We start from the raw sequence: 22,375 nt of genomic DNA, 5'->3' as shown, positions 1-22,375 counted from the left end.
TAGCAAATCATAATTCGCAAGCATAAAAATGAACTACACTTCACATTTAAAAACTATATAAATGAAAATTACATAAGTGGTGTCAAAACATAAAAATGAACGAAAAGCATAGAAGCAGTAACAATAAGTGCCAAAAGAGTGTATGAATATAAGATGAGCTTTAAAATGCCATCACATTACATTTAGCCTGTGATAAGAGAGCACAAGTGGAAATATAAGAGCAGAAGGAGTGTATTGATTAAGAGCATAAGTGGAGCAGAAGTCTCTTGGCATGACATATCAAACAAAATTGCAAAACCCATGCACATCTGTATAGTCCAGTGATTATAAATAAGCAAATTGAACACTCAAAAAGGACACATACCTGAAGGGAAGTAAAAGCACACCTTCCCTTAATAGCAAAATTCTATCCTTCAAGCCTGAAGGTGGTAAAAAATATTTTTTTTTAAGAAAAGTTCATATATACAAAATATGAGACAAGCTTCAAGATGCCATCACAGCATATTTAGCCGGTGGAAGAAAAGCACAATTGAAAATGTTATGCTCATTCCTAAGTGCTAAAGGTGTATTTGTATGTTAAAAAGTAGCATAGTCAAAAATCTACAAATATAATTGATACAGGGGTACAAATAAAAACAAATCTTAAAAGTACTCAGTTTTAGCCAGTGCTTTTTTTGTAGAAAAAAAGGTGCCGGTACTCATTGTGGGCGGAGTCACCACATAAGACTCCACCCATACAGACACACCCACATTAGCCACACCCCTTATACCAGCCATAGCACATATAAACAGACATCATTGAAAATATACTAGTATAGGAGAAAAAAATAACGTGATTTGTTTTCATTATAAATAATTTCTGTAAGCTGTTACAGCTCCAGTATACCCAGTGCAAAATAAGACAGCAGATGTAAATTCTCAAATTGGACATATTCCATACACTAAAATGAAAATAAAATGATTTTTTCTACCTTTGTTGTCCGGTGACTTTGTTTTTCTGATCATGATGGCTCAGTATCTGACTCTGCTGCTTTCTGTCCTCTTAACTCCATTTTCAGGGCTTCCTTTCCATTTATTTCTTTACTTTCCACCTTTCTTCTTCATTTCTTGCCCTACATCCGTAAGTAAAAGCTGGGTCCTCCGCAGACTTGACTGTCCAGTGGATCCAGCTTCTGCCTATTTTCTACATCCATGTGCAGTTTTTCTCCTCTCTTCCTTTTCCCTCATCTCATCTCCTTCCTCACTCTTCCCTCGCCTCCATCCATGTCCAGCATTTCTTCTCTCTCCCTTCCCTCTCCTCCATCCACCTATGTCTAGCAGCCCTCCTCTTCCCTGCCCTCCCCTCCATCCATCCATGTCCAACGACCCTCCTGTCCCCCTGCCATCCACCTATGTCCAGCAACCCCCCAATCCCCCCTGCCATCCAGCCATGTCCAGCGACCCCCCCCCCCCGTCCCCCTGCCATCCACCCATGTCCAGTGATTCTCCTCCCTCCCCTGCCCTCCCCTCTCCCATGTCCAGCTGCTCTCTCTGCGTCCCGCCTTCCTCTGATGTCATTTCCTTTCCACGAGGGCGGGCGGGACGCTGAGAGGGCAGCAGGGAAGCGAAGGACGACTGAGTCGAGCTTGCTGCTTTTACTAGCGCCGCTAGTTCACCGCTGCCTGCGACTTTGTTTTTAGAGTGAGTGGAAGTTTGACATGGGAGTGGGGAGGGCAGGGAAGGGAGGAGAATCGCTGGCCATGGGAGAGGGGAGGGAGGAGAATTGCTGGCCATGGGAGAGGGGGAGGGAGGAGAATCGCTGGCAAGGGGAGGGAGGAGAATCGCTGGACCTCTGAAAACAGGTGCCAGTATGCCATACCGTTGCGTACCGGCACAAAAAAAGCACTGGTTTTAGCACTCTGCAGACAGAGCAGCAGCACTTCTTCACAAGCAGGTTTGTGGAATCTGCCATGATGTGATTAATATTAGCTTTTGTCTCCAGCAGAGGTTAGAGGTTGTGCTCAAAACAAAATGTATTTAAAAAAACTTTAAATTCAAGATAAAACTAATTAAAAAGAATATAGGTGTTGGGCAAAAGTAGAATAAAAATATGTATTCAATTATCAAAAACATAGTTTTTAAAACATTGCGTACTCAAACGGGATTGATTTCACGATCGTAAAATGCAATGTAGCAGTATCTGGCCACCTAAAATACACTAATGTTTTTTTCTTTCCTTATTGTATTACAATTTCTCTTGTAAAATAATGCTGATTGCATATTTACACTGTTTAGTGTTGTATTGAAATATATTAATAAAGAATAAAAAAAATACACTAATGTTTAACCAAAAATTCTGGAAAATCGCTAAAATAATGTAAAAAATCTTGTGCATTCCAGCAGCCATATTTGTGGCGTTTCAATAATTCTGATGATATTGGCCACAGTAAACAAATGTAGTCAATATAAAACTTATGCTTTTCAATTGAAACTCTGTTGGGGATCCATGAAAACTTAAAAAAAAAAACCCTACTATATAAGTATGTTTCAAAACCTTATAAAAACCACCTAGATAATATGGCAACAGTAGATAAGAGTAGTACTCAGCTCCTGGAGCTTATGGTTTGACTTATCTTTTTTTCTTTCCAGATGATTCCCTGAATTCTGACAGCAGCTCAGTGTCCGAATCTGCAAGCTACGAGAATGGTAAGCAGTGTAGTGAGGTGTTGCGTACACAGCGCTGGTGGCTGTCAGGAAATGCTGTACTCTCTCAATTCTCTGTAACTACAAACACTGTCTCTATTCAGCAAAGAGATCATGCCTGAATTATGAATAATAATAATAATATTGTGTGTCCATCTTCTGGATATCGTTCAGGACAGACATATATATTAGATTGGCCGTGCTTCATGGAGCTTACAGTCTAGTTGAGAAACACAGCAACACAAATAAGTTCTGGGTTACCTCAAAATTGTTAGTCATAGTAATAGTTTTAAAACTAATAGGAGAAAATATATTTTCACAAGGAATAGTTAAAGCTCTGGGTCTCATTGCCAGAGCATGTGGTAACAGCAGTTTAAAAAAGGTTTGGACAAGTTCCAGGAGGAAACATTAATGACCTTCTATTAAGATAGACTTGGGGATAGCCACCACTTATCCCTGGGATCGGTAGCATGAAATCTTGCTACTCTTTGGGATTCTGTCAGGTAATTGTGACCTGGATTGGCCACTGTTGGAAGCAGGATACTGGGCTAAATGGACCTTCGGTCTAATCCAGTATGACAGTTCTTATATTCCTATGTCAGGAGGGTGTGGTGTAGTCTACCCTGTTGTGGTTTTTGTTTTGTTCGTCTTTCAAAGTTTTCTATCTTGAAAAGTTGGAAAGCTGTTCTGATTTCATATTAGCACACGGGGGAATGAAGCAATTGGGATCATAAACACATCAGCTCTGAAACAATTTTCCATGCTTTCTTCTCCAGCTGATGCGCAGGGCTTCCCTAGTGGTACCAGGCTCTCCCCGCCCCGACTGCACCCACGAGCCATCTCCAGCAGTCCTGAACGTCAGCCACAGCAGCAGGATTGGAGGCTGTCACCAGCTGATGCCTGCAGCGAGATCAGGAGCCGACGAAACTCTGTTGCCAGCCCTCCCAGGTGAGTTCACATGCTAATACGCCCTCTACTCCTCCTCTCACCCGCTAGGCATACCCCATAATGCATACCCCATAATTTCTCTGTCAGGATGGTAAGCCCATGAGGGCAGGAACCCTTAGTTTCATGTTTCCCTACCCCCTAGTGCACAGATAGTTTCTTGTCAAGGGTAAATCACATTTCCTCTTAACGATCCTACAGCCCTGCCCGGACCTTCCCCCGCAGCGCGTCTGGCTTTGAGGGAAGGAGCGTACCTGCCACCCCTATCCTGAGCAGGAGCATCTGCAGCAAGACCCACTCCAGGTAAGTACCCCCAGCCCCTTGCATAAGGGTGACTGCAGGTCATTGGGACACATGTAGAGGTCTTTGAGGAGAATTCCACTTGTTCCTGCTTTCTGTTATGCTTTATGTCACCACTATCTCTCCAGGAGGCTGTTCCAGGAATCCACCATCCTTACCGTGAAGCAGTGGCTTAGCCACAGGTGGGCTTAGGGCCACCCAGCAGTGGTGTTCCCAAGGTTCTCGGCATCTCTCCCTCCCCTCCTTCACAGGCATTCTGGTGTCTCTCAAGTCCCAACACCCCTCCCCCCGTACCTTGTAAATCTTTTTAGTTCTTCGCCAGCAGCAGCTTGTACCCTCTGCTCACGCCAGCCCCAAGCCTTCCCTCTGATGCAACTTCCTGTTTCTGCATAGGCAAGACCACATCAGAAGGAAGGCTCTGAGTCGACATGAGCAGTGGGTATGAGTTGCTGCTGGCAAAGAACTGAAAGGTTTCAAGGTATGGGGGGAAGGGAGAGTTGAGACCCTTGATTTCCAGGGGGGGGGGGTCTCATGCTCACCCACTTTGGAGTCGGGCCCGCTCCTGCCATGAAGAAACTCTTCCTTGTGCTACTCCTGAGCTCACTATCACATCTGTGAATAGAGCAGACTGAGCAAATCTGATTTGCTGTACAGGGAGTGAAGATAGAATGTAAAGTGAACTTGTGTCCCAAACATGCTGGGGGTGTATCAAGATTTTTGGGATGTTAGTACTTGCTCAGGTGAATGAAGTAAAACATAAACGTTACTCCTCACTGTGGAACTTGCGGTGACTGGTGCAATGGAAGGATTATAACCAGGTTTGGAAAACGTGAGTGGAAGCTTTATGGGAGATGGATCCATTGCTGGCTATTTAGCACAATATGAGGGTTCAGTGCATCTCTAAACCACACCTGTTGGAAAGTGGGGTGGACAGACATTTCTACAGAGAACCTGTTTCACCTTGCCTCTGAGCTTCTGTTGCTAGCCCATCAGAGACAGAATGCCAGGATAGACAGTCCTATGGTCTGATGCAGTCTTGCAGGAACAGGCAGGCTGGTTGTTAATACCCTTTCTCTACAGACTTCCCAAAGTGTGATGTTTGTTTCTAATTTGTGCCTCTTCCCCCCCAGGCCTGAGAATTTGGGGCTGGCTCCAAATCAGCACTGGGCCACAAGCCAGGACCCCCCATCTGTGATTTATACACCACAGACCCGCAGAAGCAGCAGTTCTGAGGCACTCATTGATCGCTCCTCCTGTGAGCAGCGGGCACCTAACCAGCTGCGTGGTGTGGCCAGGGCTGCCTGCAAGAGTTCAGAAGCCCTGAGCGAGAGAAGTGTGGCTGGCAGGACAGCAGTATACCAGGCCCCAGACCAACCTCCCTTTCCTCAGCTCTGGTACCACTACAAAAGGCCTGGTAGCGCCTGGCCTCCTAACGGTGCCATCCACGGTGAGGCTCTCCTGGACTATTACATAGAGAGACAGCATGGAGTTGGACACTGCTCCCGCAGAGACGCACATGTGCCCCCTGACAGCCCGGCGCTCAGAAGCAAGGCCCAGGCAGCCCGTGCCAAATCCTGTGGTCCTCCACGTGCAGCTCTACAGGCAGAAGCAACCTATCAGCAGCAGCAGCTCTGGCCAGTCCCTGGCCGTCCTCCGCCTCGCTCACGGAGCCAGCAGCGGGCAGCAGAGCCACCAGACCATGGGGCACACAAGGCAGCAGCCCTGGAGGGACTGCGGGACTGGTACATCCGGAATGCAGCAGGGTACCGATGTCAGCCAGACCGCCGCACCCCAGCACCCACACAGAGGTACCATGAGGCCAGCCACTTGGAGTCCTACTACTACAACACCCCAATTCCCCACTCTGTCAGCTTCAACGGGCCACCCTATGCAAACAGGTACGGCATCCCCTTCTAGCTCTCGGAGACTGGGGTGAACTTTTCCCTTCTCTTTCCCCTGCTCCCCCTCCCTGTATGGGTGATGTTTCCAATCATATGAGTCCCAGACTTCTGTCTCAAATTTAATAATTTTGAAGTTAATCCATGTGTTTTAAAGATTACTTTTTGGGATACTGTAGGGTGACAATATATTACAAAACTCAGGATGCACATCTCTCACCCATGTCATGAGAGAATGGATAATCTCGTTTAGGGCTGGCAGCAAAATTGTTTGGCTGCTGAGTAATGACTCTTAAAGAGTTTTCTTTTTTTGGTGTAAAAATAAAAAAATAACATGCTAATGTTTTAAAACAAGAACCTCCTTCTCCCCAAAATGGTGTTTGATGTACCAGCATCATCTGATGGCTGTTGAGAAAATTACTGTCTACAGTGGTGTTTCCTGGGGGGTATTTTTTTGTTTGTTTGTTTTCACCCCACTTTTTCAGTTGTTGCAAAAAAAAACAAAAAACTTTTATTATTATTGCCTTCACCCCCTTTGAAAAAGCCAAAATCTAAATTTCTACTCTTCCATCCCCCCATCTGCTGTTAACTTTCTTTCCTTAATTGTTCTTTCTCTGCTCATTTTCTCCCTTCTCTCATTGCCATCTCCCTTTTCCTTTTCCTTCTGTTCCATCCCCTTCTCCAAAGACATTATGCAGACTACCTGTATGAAGAGAACCTGAGTAGCCACTTAAACGAAACCACTTTTAATGGGGGCATGCCGCTGAACCGAGACTTTAATGCACCAGGGACCTTGGTCTAAATAACAACTGGATTAAAAGACAAAACCTCCCATATATATGTATACAACCGTCAGTGGGTCCTGGTGGGGGTAAAACCTCCTAGGCCGGAAATGCATGGAGGGAGAGAGAGAAGGCCACTGGATTCTTCTACGTCCTTCACCCTCTGGGAGCCTTGTGCCTGGAAGATCACCTGTGAAAGAGGAGGAGGATGACAAGTAGAAAAGAGCTGATTTGTGATGTGTTTTTTTCTGCAGGGGAGTTACCAAAAAGCTGTGTCTTAATTTCATTTTTACTAACACTCAGTGGAGACAAGTGAGAGGGAAAAATCATAGGGTGGCTAACTGGCTTGTGTCGAGTTTTGCCTCACTTCATGGTGGGACCTTTTCCTGGAACTATGCTTGCCAAACCTTGTACTGGTGATTCCATAGAGAATGACAGGAGACGGAACAAAGTCTGCAGATCAGGAAGGAGCAGAAAGACAGTCCTCAGCAACGGAGGGCCGAAACAGATGATTTTATTCAATGTATTGACCCGACATGGCTGTGTTTTGGCTGATTGGCTGAGTGCCTATGGCAGGAGTCCATAAATTTATATGGTGGTTACTACGTGAAGCTGTGCTTCAAGAAAACATAGCACTGCAACCAGAGAGCTGATAGCGGCAGTATGGACAAATGAACTCCACCGCAATGCCACTATATGTAACTCTGCAGCCTTCGTAGTGAAAAGTCTGATGCAATTGGGCCACAGAATTGCATAGGAGGTCTTTTACAAAGGCACGCTAGAGTTTTTACGTGCACTAAAAATTAATGTGCGCTAAACACCAAGATGCCCATAATGGGCATGCACTAAAAATGCTAGCATGCCGTTGTAAAAGGGGCCCATAGAGTGGTATTGCTGTTGGAGCTGGTTTCTCAGAAGTGCAGCTGTCTACTTGTCTCTCTGCTGTTACCATGTGATTTATGGACTCCTAACACAGGCATTCAGCCAAAACAATAGCTGTGTTAGGTCAGTTCATTGAATAAAATCATTTATTTCACTCTCTACTTCTGAGGATGTCTCTCTCCAGGGCTGCTTCCGTTCTTCTGTGCTGCTGGTGCTCGTGTAGCCAATCAAGTTTTCAGAATATCCATTCTGCTTATGCAGGAAACGGTTATATGAAAGCACCAGTCCATATGCAGACTTTGTTTTCTGCATGTGTATTGCATACTCATGATGCATATTTTGAAAATATGATGGGCTTATGGGGAGAGGCAGTTACTAAAATAGGTTTGTGACTGACCCATTACCATAGAGTAATGGGAATTGCAAGCCCCTAGATGCAGGGGAGGAGGGGAGGGAGTAAAAACAGGCCTGACCCTGCTTACTGTAACTGACATGAGCCTGAGTTGCAGCCACAGAAAGCTGAAGCCTGTATAAAAAGACTCAGCAGCCTAGGCTGCTCATGTTGCTTCCAGTTGTAGTTATTTTGCTGCCACTGCCGCAGCACTGCTGAAAAGGTGCTTGTGTTTTGGATCCCTACTTTTCTGTAAGAACAGAAGGGACATACAGTCTCTAGATCGTAGCACCCCCTCGGTACTAGGCCAGGATTTCTCAATCCAGTCCTTGAGGACTCTTCCCCCTCCCCCAAAGCCAGCCTGGTTTTCAAGATACCCACATTAAATATGCATGAGAGAGATTTGCATACAGTGGAGACAGTGCATGCACTATCTCATATATATTCAATGTGGATATCTTGAAAACCTGGCTTGGGGTTCCCTGAGGACTGGGTTGAGAATCATGGCCTTGGCTATAGTAGTGCTTCTCTCCAGGAAGCAAATCTAGACAGTTGGGTTTTCAGGATTCCCACAATTAAATATGCATGAGCTAGATTTGCATAATGTAAGAGACCTACTGTATTTCAATTCTAGCTCGTGTATGTTCAGTTGTGGGAATCTGAAAACTTGACTGGCTAGCTGTGCCTCCTGCAGAGGATGGAAAAGCGCTGTTCTACGGGACCCTGCAACTGGGAAAGGGTAAAGGCCACAATGGGTGCTTCTCTCTCATCCTATCCAGAGCAGTCAGGAGACAAGGGCTTCAGCAGAAGTGGCTTCTGTAAAACTCCCCAAACTTCCTCTCCAGAAGGAATCTGTGTAAGATAAAACAGCATCAGACCTGGATTTCTGAATGAATTATTTGTTAAAGGAATATGTATACACACATGCGTTATTTATTTCCGTGGTTTGCTGGGATGGAGAATACAGATGGTAAGTATACTTCGAGACACTGTGAGAAAATGCAGGCCCTGTGCTGGTGAATAGCTGCAGTTCCCCCTCTTACCAGCAAGGGACACTCCTGTACCTATGGCTGGATCCTGATGTACATGATCTACTGTTATTTAACCCATCACTGTGCAAATGGTGCGAGCTGGCCTTGCACGTGGGATGTAAGCTTGGTTTCTTCAGCTTATGTATGTTTAATTTTATTGTTTCCTTTTCCCTTAATCATGTCTGAATCATTCCATGATAGTCATACAAACAAATACTACAGGTGTGTAAGAGAGGGCGTGGTCCCTTTTTGATGGGTGCACTAAGTGGCCTGGGTTATGCCTCTGGCTGTCACTGGGATTTTGGGATTAATCTGACTATTTAAAATAAATAAGAAAATTGAACCTCCTTGAAGTTGTGTGCAAATATCTTTTCAGCTCTGGAGTTTTGGCTGCCTGGAATTATCAGACTTTCGGTAGTAAGAGCCAGACTGGTGCCAGTGAATAATGCCATGCTACCCTGAAAAAGAAGCACGTGGTATGGAGGAGAGGTGTATGAGAGAAGTTCTGGAGCTAGAAAGGGAAATGGGACTTGATATACCGCCTTTCTGAGATTTTTTGCAACTACATTCAAAGCGGTTTACATATATCAGGTACTTATTTTGTACCAGGGGCAATGGAGGGTTAAGTGACTTGCCCCAGAGTTGGGGGGGGGGGGGGGGGACAAAGGAGGCTGAGCAAGGGGGGGAACAGGATGGAACTGGCTGCAAATTTTCCGTAAAATACCTTCTGTTGATGTTTTACTCCTGCCAGAGTTGGATGACAGTCAACTGACTCTCTTGGTTAGGCAGAAACCTTTCCACACTGTTGCAAACAGTTCTCTAAAAATAGCGCTGGAACAATGTGGGGCTTTATCACACCTATGATCAGAGATAATTGCATGCAAATTTAAGCACGCAATTCTCTCTGATCATGGGGTAGAAGTGCGGGAGGATTGTGCCTCAGCATGTGCTTAGGCACAATCTTCCCGCACTTGTTTGACAGGTCTGGGCTGTCAAAAGCCCAGACACAGGGGCTGGAGGTCCATGGGACCACCAGACCCCAACTAGCCCTATCCCAAGCCAGGCAAAAAAGGGGCTGGAGGTCCAGCAAACCTCTGCCCCCCCCCCATCCCCAACACAGTTTCAGGGGGGGCTGGTAGGTCTCCAGCCCCCCTAACCCCTCAACATCCCTCAGATGTCCCTGGTGGCTGGTGAGTGAATTCCCCCCCCCCCCCCCCCCGCTTCATGGGATATGCTGGGTGGGGCTGGGTGCTGCCATTTTGCAGGTGCCGCCAATGGAAGAGGAGGGAGGCCACCCCCCTCCTCCAACTTAAGGTAGGGGGGTGGGGAAGGGCCACTAGGTGGGGGGAATTCACCCACCACCAGGGATATCTGGATGTTAGGGGGGACTGGAGACCCACCGGATCTCCAGCTCCCCATGAATCGGGGGGGGGGGGGGGGTCCGGAGCTCCACTGGACTTCCAGAGTAGACCCCTGTTGCTGGGGGGGAGGGGCTGCTGCATTGGGGGAATGGGGGCCTGATAGCAAGCAAATGAGTGCTGGACAGGGCTCACCATTCCTCCCCAATGGTCTGCAAACCCTAATGCTAGCTCCGAGCCAGAAAGCCAATCTTTGGTGCGCTGGTCATTGGGGATGAATAGGTTTATTAGCCCTCTTTTGTGTGCATTTGCATGCTCGTTCCATTCAGAGCCTGTGAGCGTGTTGTTTCACATGCTCTCGGGGGCTCTGATCATGGGGCGGTAGCAAACGCAGGCGCTAGTATGGCGCAAATAGCCTCTAGCGCCTGTGTTTGCTTCTAATCATTGGCCCATGAGAGAGCCTGAAAAATGGAGATTGAAAGAGATTGTTTCAAGTTTATTAAGATTTTCTATCCTGTCTCCAAGTATTCATCAAGGCAACTTACATTCTAATAAAAGAGGGGAAAGATCCTATGTAACATGAGACAGTGTAGGGACAGGGGTAGAAGTACAATATAAGTAGGAAAGAGTGAACACAAAAGGGGCGCACTAGTGTCTTCCAGAGTTCACGTTTGTCAAAACATTTTTGGCATAAGTGGTCTGGAGTAACTTTTCCCAGGATAAAAGTAACTTATTTTTTGATGATTCATCGCTCATTTTTGTGTTGCTGGGTCCCCTTCTAGGAGTACAAGTAGGGTGAAGATAAGCATCCACCTAAGGCGGCACACTTTGGGGCGCTGTGAATTCATCATAATCGGCACAGGGCCTTAATCATCTGCACGTTTAATGCTCTAAAACAGAAAGTTCAGAGGGAATGGGACACCGAAGGCCGTGAGCATGCATGGGTGCTCAGGCCCCTGAACCTGCCACGTTGAATCTTCTCTAGCAGAGGTTCTCAACCCAGTCCTCAGGATAGATTTGCATACCCTATTTCATGTATATTCGTTGTGGGTATCCTGGAATCCTCACTGATTAGATTTGTTCTGAGGACTCTGTTGAGAACCCCTGTTCTGTAGATATCCTGATTGTTGCATTAGTACCAGTGCTGCCCTGGAGGTGGTAGGGAAGCCACTGAATAGCTACTGGACACGGGGGGGGGGGGGGGGATTTTGGACACTGCAGTGAGTAGAGGTAGGGGATTCTGGACACCTTGGGTAAAGAGAAGGGACAGAGAGATGCTGGTGTATAGGTGTAGCAGGGTGAGGGCACATAACTAATGGTTTGCCTAGAGCATCAGATACTCTGTGTCATCCCTGAGCCTCTCTAGTCCCCTAGTTTGGCACCCATGCCCAGCTCCTTTCACACCCTTTGTATACATAGCAGCATGGCAAAGCCAATCAGAGGAGATGAGAGCTAGAGAAGAGATGATGGGGAGCCATCATGTTTTCTGCAGCATCCAGAATTCCTAGTTTGAGTGCTGCAAACATATTCCAAGTAGAACACAAGCCAGGTTGTGCAGAACTGCAGAAAAACTTTGTCAAATTGGCTGGGACATTGCAATTCATATTACTTTGGTAGACTGGGTCAAACTAAAGGGTAACGAAGAAGGTAAGATGGGACTGTCAATATTTTACAGATTAAAATCAGGACACTACTGTCCTGTGAAAAGAGGACACAGGCCCCCTGGGTATGAGATCAGTAGGACCTACAGAATCCTCTTCATGCATCAGAATCGTGTTCCAGTGAAGTTTTCACTGCATGAGGCAGGGGAGTCTTTACTGCAAGAGTACTCCAGTTCACTCTAGGACTTCCTATTCCTTTCTGCAGCTGTTTTCCAGCTGAAATCACTTTGGAATAACTCTTACAAACTCCTCTGCTGTCTCAGTGGCTGGGAATCCTCTGAGAATCTTATGCTGTACTTCTGCAGACAAGACTCCTCTCCTTGTAATGTGCAGCATCTTGCTGGCACCTGCTTGTACTGACTGGTCCAGTCTGATTGTCCTTTTTTCAGTTTCAGGAGAGCACAGTTTGGGTTCCACAGCCCATTCTGGACAAGCCAGTTAAACTTTTCTGCTTGAGGCTAGGGTCCTTCTCTACTCAGCCCTTTGAGAATGCCACTGTTTTGTCCTCTACCTTGCTGCTTCTCAACCCTCTGCTAGAGGCACATCTAGCCAGTTGGGTATCCAAGATCACCACAATGAATTATGCATGAGACAAATTTGCAGCTTGCAGAGACCTATATGCAAATCTCTCATATACATATTCTTTGTGGCAATCCTGAAAACCTGACTGGCTAGGCGTGTCTACCTCCGCAATTTCCCAAACCTGACCTGGGGAAACCCCTGCCAGTCAGATTTGCATACGAGGCAGTACGTGCATGCAAGTCAGTCTCATTAATGTTCATTGTGGATATCCTGAAAGCTTGACTGGTTAGGGGTTCCTGCGGACATCCCCAAAACTGGGGAGAGGAGAGCTTGTACATCAATCTTTATAAACATCTGACAATACTTGGATGTAGTCTACTGCACTTGGAGAGGGGTCCCTCTGTCCTCTCTAAGGCGCTCTCGATTCTGAATAGGTCCTTGTATTAGAGCAGTGTTTCCCAAACCTGTCCTTGGGGAACCCCAGCCAGTCAGGTTTTCAGGATATCCATGATGAATATTCATGAGATTTGCATATACTGTCTCCTTGGTATGCAAATCTATCTGATGTATATTCATTCTCAGAGGACAAGCAGGCTAGATAATTCTCACATGTGGGTGACATCATCCACATCACCCAGGTGGAACGCTTTTACAGTATACCGCAACTTTAAGAGCATGCAACAGCATCCCTACTGTGCATGCACAAGTGAGAGTGCGGGACCATCGGTCTCTTGTCATCTGCCGTGAGAGATCATGCTATTTGCAGCTCCTCACAGCATCTGGTGCGTAGTACTTTTTTTTTAGCTTTTTTGCCCTGTCTTATTTCTCCCCCTGCAGGACTGTTCTTTATGTTCCCTTACAGTTTTAGTTTATTTTTCCCGAATTTTTAAGTTTCCTTAATTTTTCTCAGGCTCACAAGGCCCTTTTAGGCCTGAGCCTTGGAGAGGTTTGTTCCCTATCTTTTTCTTAGTGATTTGCCCCTTTTTTGATCATCAAATCATTTGATTTTGCCATGGCTACTTTTCCTTCCATGTCATTGAATGTTCCCAGTGGCTTCAAATACTGTGCTCAGTGCAACTGGACCATCTCTGGGATTGACACCCATTCCTGGTGTCTCCAGTGTTTGGGGCCAGACAATTATATTAACTGTATTCTTTGCGTATGTATGCAAAAAAAAAATAACAGTTATCTAGAGAAGCTCAGGAAGAAGATTTTTGGAACCAGGTCTGGTTTGTTGACAATGGCATTGGCCAGTGATGTAGCCAGACATGACATTTTGGGTGGGCCCAGAGCTAATATGGTTGGGCACGATGGCGTTGATATTCAGTTACTGGTAGGCTGCGCAGTTAAAATCCGCTGCCAGTGCTTGAATCCGGAAAGTCAATGCTGTGCTGTATTCAGTGATCAGCATTGAATTTCTGGTTTCATTTTTGGCTGCTGGAACTTAAACCGGTTAACAGATATACAGAGCTAACTGGTTAAGTTTCAAGTGTTAAAGATAGGACTGCTATTCATGCGGTACTATTTAACTTCTTAGCTTTGACCATCGGCACTAACTGGCTATATCAGGCGCTAGAGCTGGTTAGCTGCAAATATTCAGTGAAGATAACCGAATATCTTCCGCTGAATATTTGCGGTTAGCCGCATTTTCAGTGGCCATTGCTGATCAGTTAAATAGCACTGACTATTGGGGGGGGGGGGGGGGTATGTATAACGGTGTGAGTAGTGTTTCTTGGGATACTACTAAATAATGCCTTAAAATACACTTGATGATGGATTTCTAAATAAATAGTCTGCTCAACAGCTGTCTTGCATCAACATAAATAGAGAAGAACAACAACCATCGAAGTGCCAACCAAGGGATATTTAGTAAAAATATCAATGGTCAACTAAAATGACATACAGTCCATAGCGATCTATAAAAAAAAAAGAAAAGTATCAAGACAACACAGTCCTGTGTTTGGGCACACAGGGCGCCTGCCTCAAAAGTCTCAACGTCAGTTGGACTTAAGTCCTTTGCACTGTTATAGGACACATATGAACACAACACAATCAAACAGCCACCCACACTATTGGGCTGTGATGGCAAAACGGCAACAGCTACAGCTGATGAACAACCTGAATAAATCATTCATTCTGGCAACAAAAACCAAAGGACCTGAGTCTTGATACCATTTTTATAGATACCTATGGACTGTATCTCTCTATATAAAAGGCAACACCAACGTTCTATGAAGCCTCCAGCCGAAAGTGTGAAGGGGGCGAGATATCCGGTTTCCCTATGAGTGTCTGCCCCGCCCTCTCTGTAACACAGTCAGTCACTGAAGGAAAACAGCAGAGCATGAAATCAAATCGCTGGCTCTGTAACAGTGAAGGACTCAGAGGGGGGAGGGGAGAGAGGCCAGAGGGCAGGGACACACACACTCCCACATGCACACAGAAGAAAACCTTGCTAGCCCCCGTTTCATTTGCATCAGAAACGGGGCTTTTTTACTAGTTTTTAATAAATATCCCTTGGCACTTCCTTGGTTGTTCCCCTTTTTGTTCTGTTGTTCTTCTCTATTTGGTTTTGCAAAGGGGTTACTTTGGCTTTTATTGTTTTGTTTTTTCTGCATCAACATAAACCACGTCACACTGTCACCATCAAGATTGTTTTTTCCATAGTAGGATACAGAACATAGTACAGCTTTCCATAGAAAAATTTTATTCAAATCTGGTAGCATCTCAATAATATCCCTTCATTGCCAGATACTTTGGAGGTCTTTTACTAACAATGAGCTTTTATTATTTGCCATAGAACTCATTTTGTTCCTATGGGCCCTGCAGTAGAAAACATGAGCTATTCATTAGTAAAAGATCCGCTTTGTGAAGTTACACTAAATCCTGCGAAAAAAAACCCAAAAACCAACATCTCAGAGCCTATGCTGCAAACCTTAACACCATCAATTCTGAACACAAATACCAATAGCTTTAAAAAGGAAGCAATGAATATTTACATAACAGCAATATGCATCCCATTGGAAAAAGCCAGACATTTCAGACTGATAAGATCGCTACACAAACCACATACTAGAAAAATCTCTCACCTTGGTAACATGCAGAACACAGACAACCCCCACCAGTTACAGCATAAATGACCAAAAATTAGAAATTGTCCTGTAGCCTGGCATTAACAGTGTGGCCTTCCCTTCCCCCCACAACTCCCTATAGCGCAGCATCAGTGCTGCCCTATCCATCCCCCATAGTCTGGCATCAGCCCTGCCCTTCCCAATCCCCTACCCAGAAACACATCAGCATGAAATATAAAACTTTTTTTTAACCTGCATTATACATAAAACCTAATGAGGGCCAAGCCCCCCCCCCCCCCCCCCCCCCCACCGAGCAATCAAATATTACACAGAAAAACATTTTTTTTTTAAACCTGGGCAGCGCTGCCCTGTAGAAGTCTACTGCAGTGCCCCAATGAGGCCCTGAATCCATGTGCTGAAGAAGCCACGGGTAAGAGTAGGCTTGACTGGTGTGTGTGGGGGGGGGGGGGGAAGGCCGTTACCAGCACTTCTAGCCTCTGCACCTGTGCACGGCACCGCTCCCGCTCTGCAGCAAAAGCGGCCCAGGAAGTTGTTTATTTAAAACTCCAGAATGCTTGTTTTTAACTTAGCTGCTGCCCACCACCACTGTGCGGTGCCACTGGAGAAATCTGGACACTCATCAGCCCCAGACATTGGGCCGGTGTCTGGGGCTGAGGACTGCCCAGATTTCCCCAGCGGCACGGAGGGGGGGGGGGGGGGTGCAGCTGCTAAGTTTTTTAAAAGCAGCACCGGCCCAGAGCTCCAAATAAACAACTTCTGGCCCAATTTTGCTACAGACCACCAGATTTCTCCAGCGGCATGACACAGCAAGGGGGAGGAGGCAGCAAAGCCTTTTTTTTTTTTTTTTTTTAAAGCACCAGAGCTCCAAATAAACAACTTCACGGGCTGATTTTGCTGCAGAGCAGGAGCGGTACTCTAGATGGAGCACGGGGGCAGGAGCACAGGCTAGAAGTGCTGCTGGCAATAGAGCAGCAGCAGCATCCACTGGGAACTTGAAGCAGAGCAGACTTGGCAAAGGTAAGCTTGTAGTGGAGGTCCTCCCCTGAAGCCGGACTCCAGGGCAGCCCGAACAGCAGCAAACAAGCAGTTCTACGGATATGTGTGTGTGTGTGCAGGGTTACCTGTTTATAAAACCCTGATTTGTGCAGAGGCTGAGACTGGGTGGGCCTAGGCCCACCCGTAGCTACGCCTTTGGCATTGGCACTTATACCAGCATCGAGTGCACTCTGACACGAGTTTCCACTTGCCTTGGAGCTGTCTGCTGTGCAGGGCCCCCAGGACCAGTCAGCATCAGAGCTGACACCGCGGATAAATGAGGATTTGACGTCATCCTCATCAACACTAGGAGAAGCCAAAGAAGCACAAGCATCGATCCCCTCAAAACATGGTGCAAGGAGCACCAGGACTTGGATCCGGTACCTGAGAAGCGTCTGCACTGGGAGGAGTGTTCTCCCCCTCCATCGAGGAGGTACCAACATGGGAGTCACTATGCCAGGAGCAGTTCAGCAGGCTGTGTCTGAACCAACACACCAGAGTCGATATCAGCAGTTCAGCAGGCTGTGTCTGAACCAACACACCAGCCTTTCCTGATGTCGACCCTTGATGAGTGCATCCGGGCCATGCTCCAGGAGCATTTGACAGGGATACTCCAGCATAGTGTATTGGCATCAGGGGTGCTTGCTCCAGCCATGCCTCTATCTCCTGCCTCACAGTGCCCTCTGCTTGTGGTGAGGTCACTGGTGCCAGTGCTGTGTGCAGTACTGGCATTGACAGCCGCCCTTGCAGGTATCCCCTGAACATCAATGGAGGAAGCTTCGTTGGAGTTGGCAAGGACCAAGTTCCTCTTACTTGAAGCACGTTCAAGCTGGGTCTCAGCCCTCCCATGAGGAGTTCTTTGCTGACACCGATACGGAGTGCTCATGGGCATCTGACAGAGATCCAAGGTACTTCTTGGAGAAGTCCTATGATATCTATTCAGACCCCACCCCCCCCCTCCCACCAGAGGAGAAACGGAAATATTTCACATGTGGCCTAACATAGGCTTCAATGTGGTATAAAAAAAAACCCTACAAACTTAGACGAAAAGGAAAAGAATAAAAGGGATTGGGGGAAGGAAGGCACGCCAGAAGTGAAGAGGGAACAGTGGGAAGGGAGAAGGAAGGGCAGAGAGTCACAATAGGAGAGCTGATGGGAAAGGTTATGATGGTAAGCCAAATGCAATTCTGAAAAGTTGAGCTTTTAAGGCTGATTTGAAAGAAACAATGGTGGTTTGATCCCAAACCTGATGCGAGAGCTCATTCCAGAGTTTAGGGCCTAGATAACTAAAGGCAGAATCTCAAGTACAAGACGGTGGTGGAAAGGATAAAATGTTATCGGTTGATCTAAGGCAATGCAAAGGAGAGCACAAAATAAGAACGTTGTTGAGATAAAGTGGGGCAGAAGGGGCTCTAGATTTATAAACCAACAGTAGAATCTTTAACTTTATGCAGGTTGAAATAGGAAGCCAGCGTTCAGATATCAGAAGAGGTGTGACATGGTCAAAATGTTGTGCATTAGTTTAACTGCAGTTGATTGGATAAGTTGTAGACGCTTCAAACTCTGTACAGGCAGACCTGCACTCTGTAAAGGTAGACCTGCAAAAAGAGAGTTACAGTAGTCAAAACGAGATATAACCAGTGCATGTATAAGTGGTTATAAAAGGAAGGCAGAAAGAATGGAGCAGACAGACCGAAGATGACGAAGGGCAAAAAAAGAGGCACGAAGAACCGAATGAATGTGAGGTTTAAAGGTTAGAGCCGAGTCAAATGCAACCCCCAGAATCTTGAAAGATAGGATAATGCCTTCTAAGGAAGGAGCCAGTACTGATAAATGGTGAGGAGGTGAAAAAGAATCGTTTCACACTTAGCCATATTAAGAAATAAAAGATTGGATTTAAGTCATGAGGAATCGTTGGAAAGACAAATATTGAGGATTGTGACAGATGTGTCTGTGACCTTAAGATTTGAATGTCATCCACTTAACAAAATGGAGTGCAGGAGTAGTTCTGAATCAGTGTGTGGGGGGGGGGTGGGGAGGAAGAGAAAAATATTGAAGACAGCTGGTGACAATATGGAGCCTTGACGAACACCAGAAAGAAGGGGAAGAAAATCTGTGGATTCATCACGAAATGAGAGATGGTAAGAATGATTGGAAAGATTAACTAGTAAACCAAGAAAGAACAATGTTGTAATCATTGAAGGATGAGAGTATGGTCAATAAGATCAAATGCAGAAGACAGGGCTAAAGAAATTATTATTACTGAGTGACGCTGATCTAGTGAAGTATGGATGAGGTCATAACAGGAGGTTTCAGTGCTGATTTGGTCTGAAGCCTGCTTGAAATGGGTAAAGAATATTGCTGGATTCAATAGAATAAGTTGACTGTGGACTACTTTCTTAAGGATTTTGGCAAAGAAAGATAAATTAGATGGGGTGGAGAGATCAAGATGTGGTTTCTTACGTAATGGGTGGACAGTCACGTGTTTCTCCACTTGAGAGCCTTTCCTTCCCAGCCTTTGTAAAGGAAAAGGTGGCTACCATTCCCATTAATTTGGAGATGGACAAGCCAAGGGCCGAGATGTTTGACTTTCCTCTTAGAGAGGCTGTGACTGTCCTGCTTCACAAGCTCTTGAGTGATGTTCAGGTGAAGAACTGGGAGTCCCCTCTGTCAGTCCCATTCCACCAGGAGACAGGATTCTATTCCAGATATGTTCTTGTCCCAAAGTCGATGGATGATGCGTCCCATCCTAGACCTAAGGGCCATTAACAAATTCCTGGTCAAACAAAAGTTCAGGATGGTTTCCAAGGGCACCCTTCCAAGGATTCAGGCTCAAGATTGGCTATGCTCTCTGGCTTAAAGGATGTCTACGCATATCACATTACTTCCAGGTTATAAGGAGTAGCTCCAATTTTAAGTGGAAACACACTATTTTAGTACAGTGTGTTGCAATTTGGCCTTGCGTCAGCTCTCAGGATTTTCACCAAATGTCTAGCGGTAGTCACAGCATCGCTAATTAGACTGGGAGTAGAGCTGGTAAAGAACACGTCGAAGGATGGTGCTCAGGAGTTCGTGTGGAGAACTATTCGGGTGTTAGAGCTACTAGGATTCTTTTTAAACTACCTCAAGTCCCATCTGCTCCTGGTTAAGCAGTTGGAGTTCATTGGAGCCCTGCTAGTCACAGAGCAGGCATGTGCCTTTCTCCCTGTGCCGAGAGTGGATACTCTCTAGTTGCACTCGCCACTCGGGTACAAGCCACAGCTCGGCAGATGTTGTGGTTACTAGGCCACATGGTTTCCACTGTGCATGTCATTCTCTTGACATGTCTTCACATGAGAACCGTCCAGTGGACCCTAGCTGCCCAGTGGTGTCAGGCCTCCTGGAACCTAGCGGCTGTCATCTAGGTGACACTGAAGTTGGTTCAGTCCCTCTTCTGGTTGGCAATTCGTTCCAATTTGACTGTAGGACTTCTATTTCAAATTCCTAAGCCCCAAAAGGTGCTGATGATGGATGCATCCCATCTGGGGTGGGGAGCTCACTAGGATTGGCTTCACACTTGAGGTGCTTGGGCAGCTCAGAAGACAGATCTTCACATCAACCTTCTGGAGCTTTGGGCAATCTGGAACACTCTAAATGGTTTCACAGATAAGCTGTTCAATCAAATTGTACTCATTCAAACAATCAGGTTGCAATGTATTACACCAAGCGGGGGGGGGGGGGGGGTACCGGATCACATCCTCTATGTCAGGAGATCATCCAGATGTGGCAATGGGTTGTCCAGAACAGGATGGTTCTCAGAGCCCCATACCTGGTGGGCAAATCCAACAGCCTAGCTGACTGAGCAGGGTCATGCAACTGCAAGAGTGGCTACTCAACATGGATGTTGCCTGTGAGATTTTCCGAGTGTGAGGCACCCCCTCGGTGGATCTCTTTGCCACTCCATTCAATTAGAAAGTCCCTCACTACTGTTCCAGGCTCAGGGCATATGACAGACTAGCATTGGATGCCCTCCTCCCATTGTGGGAACAGCCTTCTGTATGCATATCCTCCCATCCCTCTAGTGGGGACGACTTTGCTGAAACTCAGTCAAGACTGGGGAACCGTGATCCTGATCGCCCCATATTGGCCCAGACATATCTGGTTCCCTCTTCTTCTGGAGTTATTCTCTGAAGAACCTTGGAGATTGGAGCATGTTCTAACCCTTATAATGCAGAACAAGGGATCTCTTCTACATCCCAACCTCCAGTCCCTGGCCCTCATGGCCTGGATGTTGAGAGAATACAATTTGCTTCTTTGCATCTTCCGGAGGGTGTCTCCAGGATCTTGTTGCAACCAGGAAAGATTCCACCAAAAGGTGTGTTAATTATTTCATATGGAGGAGGTTTGCCATCTGGTGTGAGGGCAAGGCCCTAGATCCTCTTTCTTGCCCTTCACAGACCCTGCTTGAATATCTTCTGCACCTGAGTCTGGTCTTAAGACCAACTCTGTAAGGGTTCACCTTGGTGCAATTAGTGCTTACTATCACCATGTAGAAGGTAAACCCATTTCTGGACAGCCTCCTCCAACTGTGTCACAATGTCATCCTCACCCAGCTGATAAAAGCTCCTTTTGCGCCGCTTGATTCCTGTCATCTGATGTTCTTGACCTGGAAGGTCTTGTTTTTGGTGGCTGTTACTTCAGCTTGCAGGGTTAGTGAGCTTCAGGCCTTAGCAGCAGATCCACCTTACATGAAATTTCATCATAACAGAGTAGTTCTCTGCCTGCACCCTAAGTTCTTGCCTAAGGTTGTGTCGAAATTCCATCTGAATCAGTCTATCATCCTTCCAAGATTTTATTCCCAAGCCTCATGCCCATCCTGGCAAAAGAGCACTGCACACCTTGAATTGTAAGCAAGCATTGGCCTCTTACCTGGAGTGGACTTGGCCAGACAGTACACCCAGCTTTTCATTTTTTTTTTTTTGATCAACAGTATGGAGGTTGGCATCAGGAAACTCAAAATTTCCAATTGGCTGGCAAATTGTATATATTTATTTATTTATTTATTTAGAACCATTTAAATTTTTACAAGCGATAAAACAACTTGCCAGAAATACAGAGAAAGTAATATATAGGAATTATTTCAGTCAGGTAATTCTATTCTCTTCCTTACACCACTAAATAGGGAGAATGAAACAAGACAAGGCGATCAATTAAACAGCAAACAGAAAGAAAACGTGGTATTAACCCGATTATCCCCAGATATTACTCATCTAATTCATTATTCCACATTGATCATCTGGTTGGCTTCTTCAAGGCCAATATGGTGTATAGTCAAATCATTTAATTGAAAACATACTTATTGTCCAATATTGGTTAGGAATAATAGATCTGATTACATTCTTTCTCTTTTAAAAACCAGAAGTTAACAATACATATACTTGTCTCTAATTCAGATCCCACTGATTAAAGTAATCCCAGTTTTCACAGGCATCACTCCTTTTAAAGTAATAATTGAGGAAATATTTCTGAGGAAAACTTTAGGCGTCATACCCAGAACTCTGGGAAAAACAATAATCTCGATATTAATCATCTCTCTATATAAAACGCACCTCCAACGTTCTAATGAAGCTGGAAGTAGTGTGTAGTTGTGTAGATTGCTGTTTGCCCATGAGTGTCTGCCTCGCCCTCGCGTCACAACGTGATGACATCAAGGGCGGAGCAATGACACTCACCAAATCACATTACTCACCCTACGCATGTCACACGCAACAGCTGACCAACCACAGATGGGAGGGCGGGTGCACAGCGGCGAATCGATGG

The 22,375-nt window shown here is 45.9% G+C and overlaps 1 protein-coding gene across 6 annotated transcripts in view; it reads left to right on the top strand.

The window, feature by feature from the left end:
* CCDC120 (coiled-coil domain containing 120) overlaps positions 1-7,318 on the top strand; it is a 64,755-nt gene extending 57,437 nt beyond the window's left edge. For all 6 annotated transcript variants that reach the window (XM_030193996.1, XM_030193994.1, XM_030193993.1 and 3 more), the window contains 5 exons: positions 2,629-2,685; positions 3,459-3,630; positions 3,829-3,930; positions 5,058-5,825; positions 6,513-7,318. In XM_030193996.1, the coding sequence (XP_030049856.1) occupies positions 2,629-2,685; positions 3,459-3,630; positions 3,829-3,930; positions 5,058-5,825; positions 6,513-6,627 (1,214 nt within the window). In that variant the 3' untranslated portion in view covers positions 6,628-7,318. The remainder of the gene's footprint in view (positions 1-2,628; positions 2,686-3,458; positions 3,631-3,828; positions 3,931-5,057; positions 5,826-6,512) is intronic.
* The last annotated feature ends 15,057 nt before the right edge of the window (positions 7,319-22,375 follow it).

This window comes from Microcaecilia unicolor, chromosome 2 (assembly GCF_901765095.1).
Source record: "Microcaecilia unicolor chromosome 2, aMicUni1.1, whole genome shotgun sequence".
Taxonomy (NCBI): domain Eukaryota; kingdom Metazoa; phylum Chordata; class Amphibia; order Gymnophiona; family Siphonopidae; genus Microcaecilia; species Microcaecilia unicolor.
The sequence above is the reverse complement of the archived record's forward strand: the minus strand, read 5'-3'. Positions and strand labels throughout refer to the sequence as shown.